This window comes from Erithacus rubecula, assembly GCF_903797595.1.
Source record: "Erithacus rubecula genome assembly, chromosome: 5".
In the NCBI taxonomy this organism is placed as follows: Eukaryota; Metazoa; Chordata; class Aves; order Passeriformes; family Muscicapidae; genus Erithacus; species Erithacus rubecula.
Window position 1 is genome coordinate 37,944,419 of NC_136687.1, and position 22,700 is coordinate 37,967,118.

Genomic DNA, 22,700 nt, shown 5'->3' on the forward strand with positions numbered 1-22,700 from the left:
ATATTCTTCAATCTTTTCCCCAAATCACGTAAAACAACACTTTAAAGTAACCTTTTTTTTTTTTTTATTTTAAGTTAGGATATAAGCTAGAGGACTTAAATTTAAAGAAAGCAAAAATTAATATTCAAAACAGAATAGTTTCCTGGTTCTTACTACACATGCTAAATTTTTACAGTAGCCAGAAGGGAGCATGTCTAGGACCCAGACAGTACTCTACCACCTCACATCATTTTTTAGGAGTGGGGGAAGGGCTCCCTTCCACAAGGAGTAACATGGCAAAGGGAGCAGTCAGATGTTTTGTGGGGTTTGTTTGGGAGCAGGTGAGCTGAGCAACCATGTATGAATTGTTCACTTCTTCCTATATAATCTGTCGTTATTATTGATGCTTTTACTGTTTGTTGTCTTATATCATTGCTATCCCCAGTAGATTGTTCTTACCTCAATCCATGGCCTTTCTTGTTCCTCCAGTTCTCTTCTCTGTCCTGCTGCACGAGGCAGGGGGCATGGTCAAACTCCACATGGTTTAGCAAGTTCCAGTAGGAGCATTAGATTAGGGTAAACCATTCCTAAACCTTGAACCTTAAGAAAAAGAATTTCAAAGTTCATGTACATTTCTTTATTCTCAAGTGTCCTAAAAGGGAGAATGCCTGCTTGCAGTCAATGCTCGTTTTATTCCTGAGGAGGTTTTCCTCCTCCCTGAAGTGTTGCAATGGGCCATTTATTGCTTGTTTGAGGGAAAGTGTAGTGGTCCAATGACATGACGGAGCCCCAGAAGCTACTTCCCTCCAGAGGTTATACTCCTAACCTCATCCTTTTTGGAAGACAGTAACTCATAGTCTAACAATGATCAAATACAGTGCCATAGGCAAAAAGCTGTCAGTCTTGTTCAGAACAAAATCTGGACCCTGATCATTTTATTTTGAGCTTTAATTAGTAAATTGCAGTGCAACAATTTCAGTGTGTGATCTTCTATGTGGTATTTTGTGTGGTAAAACCACGTATATAAGTTGTATATGTATAACTTCTTTGTATATGAGGTTCACTTTAAGCCTAGTTGCAGGTTTTCCTTATACATTATGCTTATGAAATCTCTTAAACCTGTTACATCTCTCTCAGATATTTTCTAATGATTTTTCTGATGAAGTGGTTGGATTTGACTAACAATGACTCATCAAAGTCAGCATGTTTCTATTTTTATCTCTATTGAATTGCCCGTTATCTGTTACACAGTTTCTTTTAAGTGGGATGCATTATTACCTTTTCTTTTGTATTTCCTGAGTTGAATACCAGTTTTCTTTTGTTCTTTCCTACTCCACTTATTATGATGCAATTGTTGAGAAATGCCTCTGCCTGAATTAAGGTGCAAATGAGACCATATGCCAAAATCAGTAGTATGGATTTATTTAACAGTAAATGTGAGCTACAGAGATAGAAGGAAATAGGAAAGAGCAGGGGGGACTGAAGGAGAGAGATCAAGAAGGAAATAATCACCACACTGTGGATCCAGAGGCGTCCCATTGGTTCTTCTTCATCCTGGTCTTCTCAGTGGTGGGGGGGTCCCAGAATCATTATGGAAATACCACTTTTATACAGTCCAATTTGTGGGTATCCATGGGTGGTCACTGATGTTTCCATGACTTAGGGTGGCATGTGTATAAGCAGCTGTTTCCCTTCCCACTGTTTGCCATAGCAGGAATTTTTGTCTGGATGCATTAACCAGGATGTTAACCAAACTTTAGCTCCTCTAGTCCTGGAATAAGCACATTCCTGTGGCAAATTCCTGTATTCTGTGCTTATCACAAGTTCATACTTGTGGAAAGTCACTTCTGTTGCCTTGACAGTGTTCGAGGCAATTCTGGTCTTTAAGTCTCTTGCATCTCCCTGTGACTAAAACCGTGTCTTCCTGGGACCTTTATTTCATTTCATAATAACATATCTAATGCTAACTGATTTTGTGAAGCCATTTTTGACAGTTCTTGGTCTTGTAAGTTCAGCTCTAGGAATGGATACTTGGCTCAAGTACTTGAAGGTGTGATATTTTCCAAGGCCCATTGGTATTGTAAGATAACTATAGAAGGTGTAAAAATATTCTGAATCCCAAAACTATCTTTTTCCCTGCTGTATAATAATCATATATGTTACTGATCAATTCCCATCTTTTTTCCAGAGAATTTATTATCCTCCATGTCTTTCCCAATAAAGAATAATGAAAGATGGATTTGGACAAATGGATGGGAGCACTATCCTGTACCTTAGACCAGCGGGCTCAGTTAGGAAGATCCCAAAGCTAATCAAGGTGGTGCAGGATAGCTGCCCAGGTGTCTGTCAAGTACATTTGGGGCTTGAATTTAGGAGTAACTACTGTTCTTTTTTTTTCAGGCACCAGAACTTTTATCATACCACTTTTTTTTCACTCTTGCCCATTTTCCCTGTATTTTAAAATTAGTGGAAAGATGTTTTATATTTTGTGTTACAAGATGACTTTTAAAACTTTTTAAGCATCTTTTCTTCACTCGCATAATATTTTCCTTAAGTTTTTCTTTCAGTTCAAATTCCCTGTTTTCTCTGTTCTTTTCTGTATATCTATGTAAAGGTGCAGGTTATGTCTGCATTCAGTATTGCTGTTACTAACAAATTCATTTTGTGCTATTAATTTCTGACCAGTTCATCAAAAAATTGCAGTTTGATTTTTATGTACGGTTATAGACTTACTCATTTCACTTCTTCTGTATACATCTATCACCTGGGTGAAAAATAGAATCATTTCTGAATAATTTTATTACTAGTTACATATTTATTTCTCCAACTTTCCCAGGTCATTTTGCAGTAGTTTTGCTACCCTAGTAGACTTAATGCTTTTCACAGCTTTCAAAAGAATTATATGAAAGGGTTTTATAGTTCACAAAAAGAATACTGAGCCTTTCAGGTTATTATTTTAGAAAAGAAGTCTTGAAAGAGCAACCCAGACAACACTACAGCTAGCAGTAAAGGTCACTCCTTCTTAGGAGCATGAGAAAGATGCTTTGTTAATGATGTGGCCTCCTGTGGCTCACAGTCCTGACTTTCCAATCATTGCTACAGTACATTAAATAGGGGGGCCATATCACCAGCAATAAAAACGCTTTGATGTCCAGGAGTTGGTTTCATTGAACAGAGAGGCACAATTGCTTAAATGCAAAAAATAAAAAGAGAAACCCTCTCTGGCCCACTATCACAAGCAGCCCAGGAAATAAAATTAGGATAGGTAGGATGCAATTACCTATTGGGAACTTGGCTCAACTGGCATTCATATATTTTCAAGAGATAATATAATTTTTAAAAAATATGCTGCAGAAGTGTACAAAGGCATTTACTTAGTACTGACTTAGGAAGAAAATTGTTACCCACCTGAAAAATAATTGGTACCACTACTTGTAAAAGTGAACATGTAGCAAATTGCTTATGTAGACCAAGTCTGATCAGTTTGAAAAGGATATATCTGCCATGATTTTCAAATTATGATATTTAAGATTTCTCTGAACCAAACTGATCTATCTAGTCATATACCTGACATTATGTATCCATTAATATCTAAATTTAATTAGATCTACTTAAACTCAGACTGATTTCTCTTTCACCTGTTAATTTTATCACCTTCATGTGTATTCTTCCTTCCTTTTTTTTAATTTTCTGTTTGGGTATATACAAGAGCCTTTGTATCCATGACAGAGTGTTTTCATGATATGTGCAAAAGGAGAGATAAAGGATTTCTTAATTTAGTATGATTTAGAATAGATCTAGCAATTATTCTACTTTCATGTATGTCTGGCTTAAAACTACAACCAGAAGTAGGGAAGTTGAAACAGTGCTTCTAAATAATGTCTGATTTGGTTTGGTATAAAAAATTTTCCCTTAGTAAGGAAAATTCAGGTGAGTTTACGGAGGATCACCGAATCTGCACTCTTTATTATACTTTTATGGATAAAGTGAGATAGAAGTAACTGGATTTTTTGGCAGTTACTCAAAAGTATGTGTTAAATATGTTTTGGTTTTGCTGATGGACATTTTTCTTCTAGAACTTTCAAAAGGAAATATAGTAATGTTTTCAAATGATGAGCATTTGCATATAGATACTTAATTGAAGTCTTGAAGAGGAAAAATAATTTCTTTTACATAGAAAATAAATTTCAGAGTACCTTAAAATAAAACAATCTCATCACTAACATCTGAATTATGCTGTCTTGTCTGGTTTATGTCCATTTTCTAAAGCATTTTATTTCAAATAGTCCTAACTTAACTGGGAGGAGGCTATGCCTGCCTTTATAGCATTTGTTCTCCTTCTAGGAAAAAGTTTGTCTCTGCAGACCTATTTGTGTTAATGAGAAATAAAATGGAATCGCCATATTCTGGCACAGTACAATATAAATGACTTTTGTCTACAAGATGCTTGAAAGTTTGTGCAGCAGTTTGGCAAGTGCTATGAATTCTATGAAATTCCTACTATTGTTACCTATAGTTAATGAAAGATGATAGAAATCCTGGTTTGCCTTCATGTTTTTAACATGATATACACTAGTTTTAACAACTGACAGGAAATTCATTCATTAAAAAGGCTTTAAAGTTTAACCTGTGATTATTGAACAATTAACATGTCAAAAGAAACGCAGGGAAGAAAAAGCTGCCTTTTCTCCCACCCCTCTGTATTAGTAGAGATCTTATTTCTGACATGGATAATATGATTAGTTGGCAACAGCTAATGATAAGAGTTATAATTGGAGCAAAATATAATTGAAACTAAGGGTTAGCTGGAGAAAAAAAAACCTTTTTACATTACAGTCTTCCATAGTAAGACTGTATTGTATATAATAAAAATATCATATTATGGTATTTCAGTAGTGCAGTTTTATATGATGACAGTAGCATAGAATCTTTCTAATGAATAGTGCTGTCTCATTGTTTAAAACAAAAGCAAAGAACAAGGGTGAAATAAGAAAATATAGTGTATATAGCTTCATATTTTGTAAAGGATTTGTATTTCTAAAAAATTTTGAGCCCATTACAGAAAACAGTATTAGAAAAGCAAAAATTAATTACAGGAGACAAATAATGTTGTACTAAGAAGTAAAATTGTTTCGGTACATCTTGCAGAATCTTAAATTGTGTTAACAAAGAGTTAGCTATTTTTACAGCAGAAGAAGACTACTTATTGAGATTGGCAGAGCAGTAGTAAAATTGATGTAATGACTGTTTCACAGAGGAGGGAACCTGTTAATTTACAGAGAGCACAGGATTGTGGTCATGACTCAGTGTGATAATCTCGTTTGCATATAAATTTTTATATAAGCATTTCATTTAACTGGAGTTTGTGGTCTTATTTTTAAACTGTGAAATTGAAAGTACTTGTGTTCAATTTTTTTTAGAACTATTGTAATGCATGGGAAACACATGTACCTCAATTCGGTACTTTGCTTTTAAATAACATATAGTTTACCTGCAAGTAACAGGATTTAATAAACTTTTTATGTATAACAAATATGAGCATTTAATAATAGCAAAGTATCTAAATTTATTTAGACAAGCAAGATTTATTTAATAGCATCCAGAAAATATTTATTTTGACTCTTCACAATCCCTTTTGAAATGGGGAATTTCCAACTTCATTTTATGACTTGAACACAGGCTAGATGTAACAGATATGAAGATAGAAAGAAGAAACAGAAATATCTTACTGATAATAATGTATAGAAAGTAATTAAATTTTTCTAATCCAGCATTATGCTATTGTCTTTGTGTATGAACAACCATCAAAATATGTGATATCTGTAGATTTATCATCTTTGCTTCATTTCAGTAAAAGAATGGAAGTCATTCTTTTCTATAGAAAATATATTTGTCTGTGCCACTATATATACTGAAAAAATTTATTACTTTTTGAACATGGTAATTTTTTTTGTTTTATACCAGGATTTTCTTCCAATGGCTTACAGTTAACCTGACCAGGAACCAGAACCAGACAGTACAAAGATGATGCTAAATAGTACCACAATTCATTTCTGTAGAGACGGAAAATAAAACAAACAAAAATACCTAACTCCAAAGCAAAACCCAAATAACTTTTCCTGCACAAATGGTTTCTGTGTTTACAGTAAAAGATTGCCACCAATGACCTTGAAGTGGCTTTTCTTTCATCGATGTCAAGGAATCAATCTTGCCAGTAAAGATTTCTTGTGATAAAGAATTAGACTGATGGACATGGATTGTTGCATAATGGGTTTGAACAAATGCATTGTGTGTGTGATGCTTAGATAACCAAGATTACTATTAAATGTAAATTGTATCAGCTTCCAATATTTTATTAGTGTAAATTCAGCATCTATTTGTAGTACTTAGTGCATAGTTCAAGTGACTGGAATTTGCTGTTCATTTAAAAAGCTCTAAGAAGAATATTTCAGAATTATTGAGTGTATCAATCTTGAGGTGAAGCTGCTGTGATGGCATTTAAACTGCCAATATTTTGATTTTATATGAAAAGAGAAAAAGATAGGCAAGGAATGGATGTCATTCACTTTGTTGTATGTAATTAGATGTATAGTTGAAGAAAAATGTTTCATATAGGACTTACATCCAAAATCTTTCTAAGCATGTATGTGCCCATATAACACACTTGATGATAAACTGACTTAAGTGGGTTTGTATTAATAATCCAAGTAATGTGTGACTGGTCCTGTTTTCTTTCTACTATTGTCTTTAAATCACACATTCATACTGCATTTAAAATGAGAGATCAACTTGAGAAAAAATATGTGACTTATAATCTGCTTTTTTCCCCTTGTATGCTAAGAACGGGCCAATGTGAATCAGTCTGATTTTTAAATCATTTTAAGGTACTAGGTTTATTTTCTTATTTTTTCCCTCCACTTCTCCTGATCTATCCTCTTCAGCTGCTACATAGAAGGGGATTCTCAACCAATCTCTTTTTGTTTTAGATAGTTTTTCCTGCAAGAGATTTGAAAGTTGTTTGAAAATATATTTTGTTGTCTGTTTAATCCCATGTACATAAAAGAGTTTGTGACAACCCAAAATTTATCCCACAGGACTTTTGTAGATTGCATAAACCTTGAAGACATTTTACCTACTTGTCTGTCTCACTCCTGGATAATTCATAAATATATGGATTGACTAGATAATAATTGGATGAAAATTTGAGCAATACAAATTTTTTGTGTGTGTGAATTCTCTTGAATTTGTAAGGAAACATCTGGAGAAATTTGGAAATTTTTTTCTATGGAATAAAATGAGTTTTTTGAGTGCACTTCAAGAACCAAAGATATGAATTATTTTCAATATAAAAAAAGGGGTTTAGACTCATGCAACTAAAACTGAAATCCAGTGTTTTATGCAGTAGAAAGATCAAAAACTCCAATAAACTTTATAAATTTATAACTAAATAGTTCGTAATATAAATGTTTGAAAACAAAATAAATCCTAGCACAGTGTAATTATATAGTGTGATATTTTTAGAATCAGAAAAAAATTAGGGAATATTCAGTGATTTGTTTGCACTCTTTCTACAAATAAAAGGTCTTTAAGGAAGGAAAGCAGAAATGGGGATACACTTGCTAAAAACTCTAAACTCTAAACTGGGTCACCTTAGAGGTAAATTACATCAGTACTGCTGCTCCTCTGGGCCCTCCTAACACTTAGATACACTTTGGAATATGATCCAAGTAAACTGCATAGTGCAAAGCTAGTTTCTCTGCATAACTAGCTTGGAGTATAATAAATACATCTACAATTAAAGCTGATTTAAAGAAAAAGAAAAGCAGTTTGGGGGAACAATAATAAACTGTGGTAATTGGGTAATTATTATAAATTCATCTCCTTGGTTATGAGTTTAATTTGAAAAATATATGAGAAATTAATGTCAAATAGATTAATCTGATTATATCTGATTATATTACACTTTGTTTTGTTAGAAAGGACTAAAATTTAAATGGTATATGAGTCATTCAGAAGATCTCTATGTAATATGAAGCAATAAAAAAGACAGCTGTATCACACTATGCTGAATTTTCCACTTAAAATATACAGCATCTACTCGGTTGGAGATTTTGAATGTCTAAATAAATTAGCAGTCCTTATTGCCAATTCATCACAAGATAGCATAAAATTACAGAGTTTTTGGGGAAGTAAAAGGTTAGTGATGTTTTATGACTAGCCTCAAGAGCTCTAGTATTTTGGCAAAGCTCTCACTTATGTCTAGTGTCTGCCATAAACAAGAAAAAAATTCCGAATTATCTTTACACATCTACCTATCAAATGAAGTCATTATTCTCAGTGCTGATCTAGCACTGAGGTGTTTTATTTCACTTTTCTATGTCATTCCTCTTCAGGTTCTTGGGAGGTTTGAACATTACTGGATTTCAAAATAGCAAAACCAATTTTTAATCAACAGACAGTTTTTGAAAAGCACAAAGCAGTTCCATGTTTTCTGTAAAATAATGGACATTGCCATTTATTAGCTGTTACTATTTCCTCATGAAGTGAAATTGCAGTCCTTACTGTATCCCAGAGAACAAAGGCAAAACCATACATATCTAATTAATTATTTAAACAGGTACAGTCTTGTTATATTCATTTATAGTCAGAGAAATAATCCTTTTCTCAGATTTGCTGAATACAGCCAAATCCTGCTCAATTCAACTACCAGCCTGGGCTCAAGCATTACAAAGTCTTATTTCAGGAAGTGAGAATAGAGGTTGACCTCTGCATTGACCATTTGTAATACAGGCTTAGGAAGGTATGCATGAAGATTTTCTAAGCATTGGAGATTTAGTTAGATGTTCTGAATTGCTCAGCAAATGACCACTGCTTTACCCAGTCATCAGCAGAGGAGGGCTAGTAAAGCTGTTTGTGGTGATGAGATACAACCTTTGTAAAATTCAGTCATCATTTGCTTTTCCCTTCCTGTTCTCCCCAGTGTCAAGAAAAGAGGAACCAATGAAATGCTTCAAATGTCTAATTGTAGCTAGGAAGTTTGTTTTCATGGTCTAGCAGAGCTAGACAGTGGGTGGTAGCTAAAACAGTGAGTAGTGACAGATCCACTGAACGATCCCATAAAAGGATTTCGCTACCCTGAGCTTTCTCAAATGACTGTAAAAGAAGCTTAGGAAGATTAATTTCCTTTGACTAAAACTAGTCTGCATTAATAGTCACGAATTGGTGTCTGGTGTTATATTCTTGAGAACAGAGTTTCTCTTAAGATTTTTGTCACTTTCTACTGCATATACTGTACTAGTTCTTATGTGTACTTTCCTTCTTTAAGCTTTGGCATGATTTGCAATTTTCTGTCAAACTGCTTCTTCAACCAGTGGATTTACACTAGATTCATGATTTGTTCTTATTGCAGCTGTAAAATTTGAGATTGAGAGAAGGTATGCAAAATTTGTGCTTATGAAATGTTGATTTTGTTTTTCCTCTTAATCTAGAAGGAAAACTTTAAAAAAAGTCTTGGATTTCTACCAAATCAAATTTTTTCAGATTTATTTGTGGAATATAAATTTTTTTTACAGTCAGTACCAAAGTGCAGAGTTGCATTGCTTTGCCAATGTGAATAGAGAAAATAGGAGTTGTGACATTGACATTAGCACAAAAAGCTTGAGCTGAGTTTATCTGGCAAATGAGCCACACATAATTATTTTTCAAATGTTTTCAGTCAACCCTTATCTACCTAGTAGGTTATCTACTAGGTTATCTAGTAGGTTAGTTAGCCCTTATCTAACCTAGTAGGTTATCTACTCTCTGTGTCCTTGTAATAAAGAAAGCTGGAGATACTGAAAAATTTGTAAAATATGAGCAAGAGCATGGCATTAGTATTACTGGTACTTCCATGAGTTGACTGAAATAAAATGCAGAAATCTTGAACTAATATACAGGAAATAAAGGGGAATACGTATACTGGTTGTGTTTTACAAGAAAACTACTGTTGTTTTGAAAATATTTGTTTTGTTGCAATTATTGATACAACCTTCCTCTATGTCCAGGTTTAGAGCAAAATTAGGGAGGAAACCTCCAAAGGGGTCCCTCTAGAAAGCAGATTCAAGTGACCCCTCCTTGAACTAGTTCAGGAAAACATTTCCTTGGAGAAAAGTGGAAGAAAACTGCTTATTCAGCAAGCAAAACACTCACAAACACACACACACAAAAGAATAAAAAATAAAACCTCTCACTGTTCTAAAGAGAGCAAATTCAGAAAGTCCTTGTTGTGGGGTGTAGCTCAGTTTGCTCAGTCTCTTATCAATGCCTCCTTTGCTGAGCCCCAGTGGGCCACAGGTGTGAGCTCCTGGTGTTCTGGGTTTTCAGTCCAGAGCAGGTTTATACAGTTCCAAGAAAAGGAAAACCCACAGTCTGAGGAGCTTCTCTGCCTCAGCTAGCCAAAAACTACTAAAAGGCAAAGGAGGGCTCTCTGCCGCTTGCCTGTCTGTGCTGCAGAAATTACAGTCCGGGAGAAGGAGTGCTGAAGCTCTCCATGTTTTGAAAGCAACCGTCTCAGACATTTCACCACTTCTCCTTCTCCCTCCCTTCACTCTCAGATCCAGCTTTAAAGGTGCAAAACTTATTTCTGGGCTAAACAGAGAAATGGGGATACAATTCAGCATCATAAAGTCACCCCAGGACACCCTAACAAACCAAGACAAAATTTTAATTCTTAGCTTCAGATTTTCTACCTGATTGGCTCATCGACAGGCAATGTGAGGCTTTTTCCCTTTCCCCATTTAAAAAAATTAAGATTTTTCTTTAAAAAGAAGGGAAATGCCCCCATCCATTCAACTATTGAACTATTTTAACTCTGTAAACCATCAGTAAAAAAGAGATCAAACAATTAAATTTTTTTAGTTTTTTGTGGAATTGGTAAAGACAGCAAATAGAAATAAATGTAATATAAAAAGCTATTAATTCATAAAATTTGTGTTCACTAATTCCATTTATTAAAGACATATTTTTTTTTTTTTCTGTTTGAGGATAATGTAAGTAGAAAATCACATCTTCAGTTCCCATAGCCTATGTAGTTTTCTTCCTTTTTCTTTTTTTTTTTTTTTTTTTTTTTTTGCTATTTATACAAAGCCAAAAAACCCAAAAAGTTATTTAGGAAAACAATATATGGGCAAAAAAAAATGCTGGAAATAAACCAACCAAAATACCTTAAAGAAACCAAAGGCACTCCTAACTTCTATGATGATGAACAAATTCAAGCAGACATGTTCTCCCAGGAGAGAAAGCTAGGAACAGTCTTCCTAGAGCTGTTAATGAAGAAGTGCTGGCAAATGGTCATAAATTCTCCTATATGCAAAGTGATAGCATTTGAAAGCGGGTTATAAACCCAATGAAATAATTGCTGATTCAAAACCAAAAATCATGTTTAGTTTTCATTTTATAAACATTAAGAGAGCACAGCAAAGAATTAAAGTCTTTTCCATATTATTATGCTCATTATCCATAACATGTATCATGATTTGTAAAATGTCAAGTTCTTCAGGAGAACAGAATTGCAGTGGAATCATTGTTAAGATAATTATTAAAATCTATCTTTTTTGTGTATGACAAAAGTAGAGTTTCTTTGTGTAACTTTATAAGAACCTTGCCCTTTCTATTTGACCAGCCAGGAAACAAAAGTTGAGCTTGAAGCACGTTTTTTTTTTTTAATTAAATTTATTTAATATATATAAAATATATTTCCCAAACCGTAAAAAAGCCACTTATTGGTGTATTTCGCTGTTGGTGTTTGAAGGCTCTGTTTCAAAGATGTTTGTGTGTCAGTATATATACAGGGATTTTTTTAATTACTTACCTTGTGAGCTAGTCAATAAAACACTAAATACTTGTCAACATGCAGTTTCAAGCAGCTCTGTTTGTACTTCACCACCCCTTTTCAAATGCTGCTTACAACATTAAGTTCACTTTGTATTGAGTAGTTTGCTTTAATTAACAAAACAAACATTGAATTCAGTATAACAATAAGCTAGGAACATTTATTCTGTAGTTATAAAACAGTCCAAAGCAAACAACCAGCCAAAATTTACCACTACCAACAAAACATGCCATCTATAAAATTCAAACTTTCTGAGTATCATCATGTGTGAATTCTATTGAAATACTAATGTAAAATAGCCACAGGGGTGTTTCTTCTGTGGTTTCTGTGAAAAAAAAAAAAAAAAAAAAAGGGAGAAACCATAGCACAGGCACCCATTTACTTAGAAAATAGCTATGGTACCTAAAGATACCGTATGCCACAATGAATCAGTTAAATAGCTAAAACAGGTAAGTATGTTTCAAAGCAGTGCCAAATAATTTAGGATAAAGAATGTTAAAGTAAACTAGTCTCCAGACTGCATTGTAGCAGCTGAATTTTTACACACTCCATCCTATGCCCTATTTTGTTCTCAAATACCTTTAGCAGAGATTAGGCAAAAAATTCTAGATGGCAATAATAATATCCATTTTCCAGATAAATTGTAAGTACCTGTAGTGTGGATTTTTTGAACAGCTGTTCTTTCATCTTCCACTAATAATGCTGTCGAGGAGGAACGCTTTGAAAACGTGTTCAGCTAGTAAGGGGGAAAACGTAAATTGATTTTCTGCTTCATACATTTGAGAAAGAGATAAAGATCAAAACATCCAATAAGGAAGTTTTTTGAAGTTGGGTGAGTTATTCTGAAGGGAAATCCAGTGGTATTGATTTGCATCATCAAAGTTACAAAAAAAGTCTTCAATCTTTGCGGTGGTAACATATAATGGTATATTGAAGATTTGGTAGAAATATTTTCTGTGTAACCTAAGTGCTAATGGAGTAACCTGTAGCTGTCCTGAGAAAGCCAAGTTATTGCTAGTATTGCTAGGTAGGATAATTTTTAGGTGAGTTGTTTTCCTTCTCCCAAGGAAAAACTAGCAGAATCATTGGAAGCACAGAGTTGTGCAATGTGAAATTTAGTGGCCCACACATCTTTGGATGAAGAAATACAGTGAGACCTATGTTTTATGAATAATATTTTGAGTGTATTTAAAGAAAGTAACTAAGAGAAATTAAAAAGAATTTCATAGAGATTTCAATTTTCATGTTTAAATTTCAGTCTACAAAAATACTCAAAATATAGTGAAAGTTTTCATGAATGAAATATGTGTATAAAAGCATTGAGATAAAATAAGTTGAAAATAATGATGTACTAAAAGCCTCCTTTGCCTTGGTCTTGATCATAAACATTAGTTTTCAGGAATCCCAGATCTCTGAAATCAGTTTACAGCACTAGTACTTCTCTAAAGTATCACTCAATCTAATGAGAATTAGAAGAAAAACGAGGATTTTTTTTTTTTTTCATGTCTGCTTGTTACAAACGATGGCAACACTTCCACGGGATGTCATTTAACTTGTTAATTTTTGCATGGATTTCATTTTTCTCTCTAGTCAGATGCAATTCTCAACAGCTTTTCTTCTGCAAATAACTGTCATAGCTAAATAAACATATTGTTTCTGCTGATTTTAACTAGTTGTTAAAATGAAAGTATTTTCTTTTACAGTCACAATATACATAGCAAGATTAAACAACTCCACCATCCACAAGTATAATATTTGAATTTCAGATTACTGTCAGATATTCTGGTTAAATATTTGTGATGTGTGATATCTGATATTTGCATCGCAGCTTTGTTGCTGAGATGATGAGCATAATTACTGTAGAGATGTGGGCTTAATTATGATAACCTTGTTTTTAATCTTTCCTGGTAGGATTTTGGAGATGATGGGTCCTTGTACATCACTAAGGTTACCACAACTCATATAGGAAATTACACCTGCTATGCTGATGGGTATGATAAGGTCTATCAAACTCATATTCTCCAAGTGACTGGTAAGCAAAAATGTTCTGATTCTCAAGTCATAAGAAACTTGAATTTTGCTAAGCAGATCTGTTGTTTCTGTTCTACTTTTTTTTTCATATTTTGTTACATCTTAATAGAAAAAGGTATATTTTTTTTCACTGCTCTCCTTCAAATAACCATAAAAGTAATGAAACACAATAATTTTATTTCTTACATAGAACAATAACTATTAAAATGTGTAAATATAGGTGCTTTGCACCTGTGATATTGTGCATAACAGTAAGTGGTTTATATATACATCTACACATAGATAAAGTAGATTTTAGTGTTAATTTAGTAACTTGAAAAGTAAGCTTGGAAAAATAAATGTGTAAATTTCTTGTGTTAAGAATGTTTGGTTGAATAAAAGATTGCTATAATGCATTTCCCTGGAGATTTTCTAAGTGATGTAGGCTTCTAAATTCACATTTATGTTATTGAAATGTAACTGTGATTTTAGTAGATTAATTTGAGGCACCTGGAGTCAAAAACTTGATCTTTACATTTTCCTAAATCTGTTCAAGTTCCAGATAATACTTCATTGAATTCTGTACTTGGACAAAACAACTGATTTGTTATTGATGCCCTGAAGATAGACCTTTACTTTCTCTAGAACTGGTGTACCCTGTCCTTTTTCTTATAGACAATTTATTTCCTAAATTATTGTAATGAGTTCTTTTCCACTGATGAACGGTCTTCTTCATTATCATTGAGGTTTAGTGTGTCTTTTTCTTAGAGTGCTTTTATGTTATTTCAATTCATATTTATCTTTGACTAAGGACTCCCTTTCTGCTATAAACAACCAGTGTTTGTCATTCCATGTTGTTGTTTAATCCTATCCAGAATCATGTTTGACCTCAATCTTTTCTAAATTTACTTTGTATTAACAGGCTCTGTTGGTCTCCTGATGTGTACTCTAGCCCTAGTTTCCTGCCCACTGCTGTTACCTTAATTTTTGTTTTGTTAGCTATTCAACAGTTGCATAAACCCTTATAGGCTGACTTTTTTTTAACATCTCATCCAAGAATGCTGAAATATTTTCTTTTGTTCTTATCTTTCACATATATACATATGAATTACAGTTTCCAACATTATTTTGACTTTTAATGTGATTTGTTCTTTTAATAGCCTTTTCCCCCTTTTCTGTTGTTAATATCTTCACATTTTAAATTACTTTGACACTTAGTGCTTGTTTGCAGTTTTAGAAACATTTTGTCTCAGTTGTTATGTTTCTCCCAGAAACTGGCTTGAAATATTTCGTTATTCGTATATTTCAACTTTTTTTCCCCTCCTTAACCACAACACATTGTACGTAGAGTGCTGTCCCTGAGCTAATGGAGACCTGGCATCAACATCTTTTCCTCCAATTTTTTATTCTGGGATTATTTTCTGTCACTTAAAAAGCCAGGTAGCAAGTACTGGCTAAACTAGTGAGAAGACTGAAGTGCAGCTTATTAATATTTTAATTCCTGCAGACATAGCAGAGTTACTGGCAAGCTGAACACTTTAGTTGGTTTTTGACTGACATTCTCCTCTGTTTTATGGGGTTTAGTTTGCCCTAAATTATTAACAAAATTATATTCTTATCAACATATTCCTTACCCATCCCAATGTGTAAATAATCCCCCAAAGATGCATAGCAAGAGTTTAAATACTAGAATTCTTTATGTTTGGATCAGTTCAGCACATAATGAGGCAAAACTCCACTGAAGTTGAAGAAGGTTTTCTTGCAAGACTAGAAAATCAAGAAATGTAATTTGAAAGAGGTGAAGGAGAACAAGTGTACGTTTTTCTGATGATAAAGTGTATGTCAGGAAATTGGTTTTTCAACTGGAAACCACTGTAAACCTCAGATAGCTGCTATTCTAAAAGCTGGCACTTGTATGGTACCTTCCTAAATAATTTTGGATGTTGATGTTTTAGGGAGCAAGAAACAGGAAAAGGAGGCCTTTCAAGCAATAGGATTGTTTGCTGTGCATGTTGTGGATAAATGAAGTTAAATCCACTGAGATTAAAGGTCAAATGAACAGCTCTTCCACAGTTTAGATCTGTACTTCTAAGGAATAATCTTCTTAAGCACAGACATGATGGTCAGTACTTGTAACTGTGATAATGACTAATTATTATAATGATACTTGTATTAACTGGAGAGTCAGTTAAAAAGTTAATGGGATAATGAGACTACATTGATCACAAAGATTTAACGTGAAGGTTCAATGAAAACAATGTAATTAGATTTTAACTGTTGTCTTGCTTTCCATTTATGTACAGCTATGTATTTGTAGAAAAAAAATCATGTATTTTAGGCTACTATGGAATTATTATATATAAATAAATCTGATTTATTTTTAAGATTAAAATCGAAGATTATTTTTAGTTTTGAATTATCTGGCATAGTCATAAAGAATAATGAACTTCCTTTGGAGTCTTAAATATACATTAATGAGCACTGTAAAAGACTTGTTTTATAGTACAAAAATCAGTCTACTCTTATACAAGTAATATGTAAGGTAAATAATGTAAGCAACCCTATAAGTTGATGTTTCAAACTTTTTCAGATAAACTACACAAAAAAAAAACCAAACTAAAAGGTTGAGATCAGGAAAAAATAATTCTTTATGGCATAGTCTTAATTATTAATATTTACATAATACTTAAAACTTTTGATATATGCAATTTCAAGATTATATCTCTTAGACATTATGACTAAATGAATTTCAGTCTGTCTATTTGATCCTTAGTTTCCTTCTAATATATCAGTGATACTTGAATAAGATCAGAAGTTTTGATACCTTAGGGTAAAGAAAGGAGAACCCAGTCACTTAGCCAGATGTAAATTGGGAATGTATAGTGTTTGAAGAATTGTTTGCCAGCTTTGTTTGTCCAAAGTATCTAAGTTTAAACAAGAGTTATTATATACATCAGTAGAATAACTTAGTTCACTACAGGTATCACCTGTTTCTTTTTAACCAATGTAATGATCTCTCCCCTGTAAAGTAAGCTTCTTTAAGTTAATATGTTAGAACATATTTCTTTGAAAGCTGGTGTGAACAGTGTGAACACACATTAACTGTGTACCTAAATTTTCATTTCTGTGGATTTATTTTTTTTTTTTTTGGACAGTTGCACCAAAAAAACTGAAACAACCTAGTGCAAATGAACACCAATGACTTTACATTGAAATCATCACATCAAATTAGCTTTTTAGACTGAGCCCACAACTGCATTTATATTTCAGCTGTGCAGGGTGCCTCAGTGGCACAGTTTTCTTAATGAAATATTACAAATAGGCTTCAGAGTAATATGAAATAAAAATTATGATGCAAAACAAGAGTTGAAAAACATTTCTATTTGTATAGATAACCTCTTAGACACAGAGTTGCTGAGGAAAGAGGAAAATGGCAGCAAGGAAAGATCCAACAAGAAATAAACCCTACTGTCATGCAAGAACCTTTGTTCCTTGGAAAGCAGTGCTAAAGGGAACAGGATCTGCTATAGAAATAAGGAGTAGTAAAAGAAAACTCAGGCATCCTTTCACTTGAGCAGGTCCTCTCCTCTCTTTCACATCTCCTAACACCCTTAAGTACTTAATTTAGCAACAAGAACATTTTGTCATGGAGGGTGAGATTTTGTTTGTTAGTTTAGGAAGAATTTGGTTTCAATTATTATATTTTCTAAATTTTTTAAACAATTATATTGCATCAGAAATATTGTGTGCCTTTTGTCCAAATAAAACAAATACATTCCTCTTTCTCTTCAATGAAAATTCTTTGAAATTGGACTGTTAAAAAAAATTCTCTTCACATGTGCTCAGTAGAAGTCTGTCAAGGTGAGGTAGTTAAATACCCATAAGGTTTTATATGCAATGAGAGTATTTCACTGACACAAAAAGAGACAAGAAATATCCTGGCATATGTAAGTCAGAATAACCTTGAATAGCCTTGCTATTGGTCCTAAATGTTGTTTCTGTAGCTAAGATGCTTTAGAGTGTTCAGTGATGGCAGTCCTGCCTCTAAGGAAGTGAAGGACCTTGCTTTTCCAGAGGCAAGGTGGAAAAATAAGCCATTTGGCTTTGCTGCAGTGAGAAATCTACATGAAGTAACCTACATAAAGGACCTGTCTCAAGAAACACTGAACAGGCAGGCATGAAAATTGGACTTTAGGAAGTGAGGCAGAGAGAGGCTTGGAGCTGAGGTGTCAAAAAATGTTCAGACCACTGAACGTGAAGCCAGGCAGGGCCCAGTCTGAAGAACACAGTGGGGAAGGCAAGATCTCAGTATGGAGCAGACAGATGCTATGGAAAAGGAGATAGAAGAGGGAAGAAATGGGGGGGGAAATAAGAGTGGGAATATAAGGCTTGAGAAAATAAAGATCCACTTCCATGAAAGCAAAGCCCTTTCCAGAAAATCAATAGAAACCTTAAATCTCTGATTTTTATGTGCTCTTTCTCTCAGTGGGTAGTCTAAGAAACTGAAAGCCATATCATCTAATTTTTAACCTTTTCCCATATTATTATATTATGTTTTTGCAATTTGCATGTTGGGGTTATGTGGAAAAGACTGTCCTCTCTAACTGGGTTTAAAATATCCCTGGAACATACTGATTTTTGCATCTTATCTGAGATAAAGTAGATTTGTGTATTTCTTGCAATGTTGAAGGCATTTCTATGATCTATGATCTAATGGGACAGCATGCTGAGACATCTCTTGTAAATAGTTGAACAGGATTTGAAAACATTTAATCTCATGCCAAAATAGATGCAGTTAATTTTTGATCTTCTTTCACTATTGACTGATACTTCATACTCTATCCAGCTGTGCTTTGTGACACAACCTAAGTATTCTACATTTTTAGAGCTGCATTAAACAAAACTTTGGTGAATAGGAAGTACACTTCCTTAGTCTTACTACAGTTTATCATTTTTATTGTTAGAAACAACCTCAAGCAAGTTGTCTCTATAAAAAATTAAAGATAAGTTAAATAGTTATAAATCTAAAAAATCTGCATAGAAGGATTTTAAAATCTTGCTTAACTATTGATTACTAATAGGAGTATGTCCACTGGGATGTCATATGTCCTCTTTCCAACACTACTGGTGTATGTAGAAGACTTTAAATTGGCAAGCATATACTGCAGCAAGATTTCAAACCTTGGAAAATTGATATCAGATAAGACTAGTCTTATACATGGGATCACAGAATCTGCTGAGTTGCAGGGAGCCCATCAGGATCATCGTGTCCAGCTGTGGGCTGTACACAGGACAGCCCAAGAGTCACACCATGTGCCTGACAGTGTTGTCCAAACACTTAATGAACTCTGCCAGGCTGGTGCTGTGACCACTTCCCTGGGAGCCTGTTCCAGTGCCCAGCCACCCTCTGGGTGAAGAACTTTTTCCTAATATCCAGCTTAAACCTTCCCTGATGCAGTTTTGTGCCACTTGCTCAGGTCCTGTCACTGGTCACCACAAAGAGATCAGTGCCAGTCCCTTCCCTTCACAAGGAAGTTGCAGACTGAAATGTCTCCCCTCAGGCTCCTCTAGGCTGAACAGGCCAAGTGCCCTCAGCCACTCCTCACACAGCTTCATCTCAAAACTCTTCACTATCCTGGTGGCCCTGCTTTGGACATTCCTCAACATCTCAGTGTCATTTGTATATGTAGTGCCCCAAACTGCCCCCAGCACTGGGGGTGAGGCTGCCCCAGTGCAGAGCAGGGCAGGACAATCCCCTCCCTTGCCCAGCAGTGATGCTGTGCCTGATGCCCCCAGGACAGGGTTGGCCCTCCTGGCTGCCAGGGCACAATGACTCACGTTCAACTTGACATCAACCAGGACCCCCAAGTCCCTTTCTACAGCACTGCCCTCCAGCCTCTCATTCCCCATTTTGTACACCCAGCACACAGGGTTGCCCTGTCCTAGGTGCAGAATCTGGCATTTTCACTTTTTAAACTTCATACAGCTGGTGATTGCCCATCTCTAATTTGTTGAGGTGTCTCTGCAGGACCTCTCTCTCCTTGAAGGAGTCAACAGCTTCTTCCAGTTTGATGTTGTCAGAAAAGTTACTTAGTGTTCTTTCAAATCCTGTGTCCAAGTCTTTAATGAAAATGTTGAAGTGAACTGGGCTGAGGATTAAGCCCCGCGGTGGAATCTCACCACTGACTGGATCCCAGCCAGATGTTTTCCCATTCACTGTACCTCTTTGTTCCTGACCCATGAGCTGGTTGTTCACCCATCAAGTTATAACATGGTTATCTAGCTGCCTGGACGTTTTGTCCAGAAGGATACATGTGTTATTGTGTGGAGCAGCGAAAGGACGCACAGTAACATGGCCCCTCTTGCATGCAGCAAGGAAGAGCGCGTTATTGCAAACCAGGTTTACATTTACAGAAATGATCCAAGGCAAGGAAGAGAACAGCAGCTCATTGGTCAAGAGAAAACAACACCCCTTGTCACGGCTCTCACACGTCCAGCAGGTGTTTATATTTTGTTATAATTTGTTGACCTTGTGAAGGCCTGAGAAAGGCAAGGCCTCAAGGCTACTTTTTCACTGGTTCCCAACATACATACATATCTTGTTCAACATCTTAATTAATGGTCTGAATAATGGGAGAGAGTTCTACTTTGAGCAGTTTTGTAGATGGCAGCAAACTGGGAGGAGTGGCTGATAGACAATGGGATCATGCTGCTATTTGTAGGGAGTTTGACAGAATGAAGAAATGAACCAGCAAGAACTTAGTAAGTTAAACAAGAAGTGCAGGAGTCCTGTGCCCAGAGAGGAACAGCCCTGGTGCACCAGTATATCCTGAAGACCACCTAGTGGGAAGTATTTTGGCAGGAAAGGACTTCAGAGGAAAATCAAGTTAAACATAAGCTAGTGATGTGTCTGTGTGATAAAGAAGTGGTATCATGTGTACAGAAGGTCCTGTCTGAACAGGTAAAAAGTATAAACCTGAACAGGTTTTATGCAGGTAGAATGAATTATTGATAGGTGCTTTGGAAAGAGGGAAAAGGTGGAGATGAAATGTTAAGCTTTGTTAAACAGGACAATTACAATCTCTGTACAACATATCATGACTCACTAATTGTACATTAGTCATATTTTATAAAGAAATGTAAGGAAAAAATAAAAATCTTATTACTCAACCACAAACTATTGAACTAGAGTTGAAGCTTTTTTCTTTGATGTCACAGGCAGTGAAAAAAGGTTTTTCTCATAGAATATTTTTTCTGCTTCATAAATTTTCTGAGACATAATTCTGCATTGAATGTCACTGAATATCTGATGAATACTACATCTGTGTATTGTTATATGTAGCTGCAGGGTCTTCCGAATTGCTTATAGTTATTTTTCTTAAAATGAAGATAATATTCTCTACTAAATTATGATTGTTTTTTGTATTCAGTTCCACCAGTTATCCGAGTCTATCCAGAGAGCCAGGCGAGGGAGCCAGGTGTGACAGCAAGCCTTCGGTGCCATGCTGAAGGTATTCCCAACCCACAACTTGGTTGGCTGAAGAATGGAATTGATATCACTCCAAAGTTGTCCAAACAGCTAACTCTTCAAGGTAAAGAGATATATTTATTGCTTTCTACAGATTTCTAATGCTTTATCTGTGCATAATTTCCATACTAACTGCCCTTCTTCCGTAGTTTTAACAAAGGCTCAATGTTTAAGCTAAAACATTTCAAAAGATGTGATGTCTTCCAGTTACTCCCCAAGACACATATCTTTCTGCTTTCTCTTTGTTAGAATAATGATTGTCCTTACTAGCAGGATTACCAGTAAATTCCTATATGCTCTTCTCTGTTTGAAAATGTGCAGTATCTGAGTAGAGCAGGCAGTCCAAGACCTGATCCCAATCAGAACTGATAAGAATCTTAATGAGATTTAGGGACCTGATAGTAGAAAGGATTGAAGGAGAAATAACTGAAATGGATGTGCTCTTTTCTGAAGGGTATCAGCAGACCTGTGTGGGAGTGCAAAGACATTTCATACACACACACACAAGCCCTAACTTCCACCCCCCAGAAAACCCCAAACCCCCTGAAATCCCAAAAACCTGCAAAAAAAAACCCAAACAAAAAAAAACCCAGCCAAAGCTAAAGGAAAGTCTTACCTTTAGCACCAGTTAATTTCTATGAGTCTTCAGGGCTCAGAAAAATCAGCTTTAAATTCAGCTTTAAATCCAACTTTAAATCCAGCTTTAAATCTTCATGCTTCTTCAGTCTTTCTGGTAATTTTTGATCAGCCATAAAAAAAAAAATCTCCTCCTGATAGTGTTCTCTTCAAAACTTTCACTCATCAACAAAACCAGGATGTGTGGATAGGGTAGGACAGCACTTAGCCTGCTCTGTAAGAAGCAGTGGGACAGACATGGCAATTTCTTCTCTGAAGTGTTACTTTCTGCACAGATGTCATAGTCCCCTGTTCTTTCATGTACAACTCTCCTGGGTATTTGTGAACTCTTGCCTTGCAGAAATACTTTCCACTACAAGTAGAAAGTGAAGAACTTCTCTTCCATAGCAACATTCTCTTAATTTCTCCTCTATGGACAAATTGAATTAAATACCTTTAATTCAATTTTCTAGCATGGAATTATTCAAAATAAAATTTTGAAAATCTCAATATGTTTTCCCTGAGATTTTTCTGACTTAAACTGTCTGTGCACTTTCTTCAAGCTGGAGGGGTGCCACACCATAAGACAATGCCCCTTTTAGTCCATGCTTTAGAATACCTACAAAAACAGTTTTTGTGTAGTTCCTACAGCTGAACAAGTATGTTATACTTAAAATTCAATGCATCGTTGTTCACACC

General features: G+C 34.9%; 1 protein-coding gene across 2 annotated transcripts in view; it reads left to right on the plus strand.

The window, feature by feature from the left end:
* The window catches only part of FSTL5 (follistatin like 5), a 283,314-nt gene that overhangs the window by 200,612 nt on the left and 60,002 nt on the right, over positions 1 to 22,700 (plus strand). For both annotated transcript variants that reach the window (XM_079306656.1, XM_079306657.1), the window contains exons 8-9: positions 13,760 to 13,880; positions 21,289 to 21,450. In XM_079306656.1, coding sequence (XP_079162782.1) covers positions 13,760 to 13,880; positions 21,289 to 21,450 — 283 coding nt within the window. The remainder of the gene's footprint in view (positions 1 to 13,759; positions 13,881 to 21,288; positions 21,451 to 22,700) is intronic.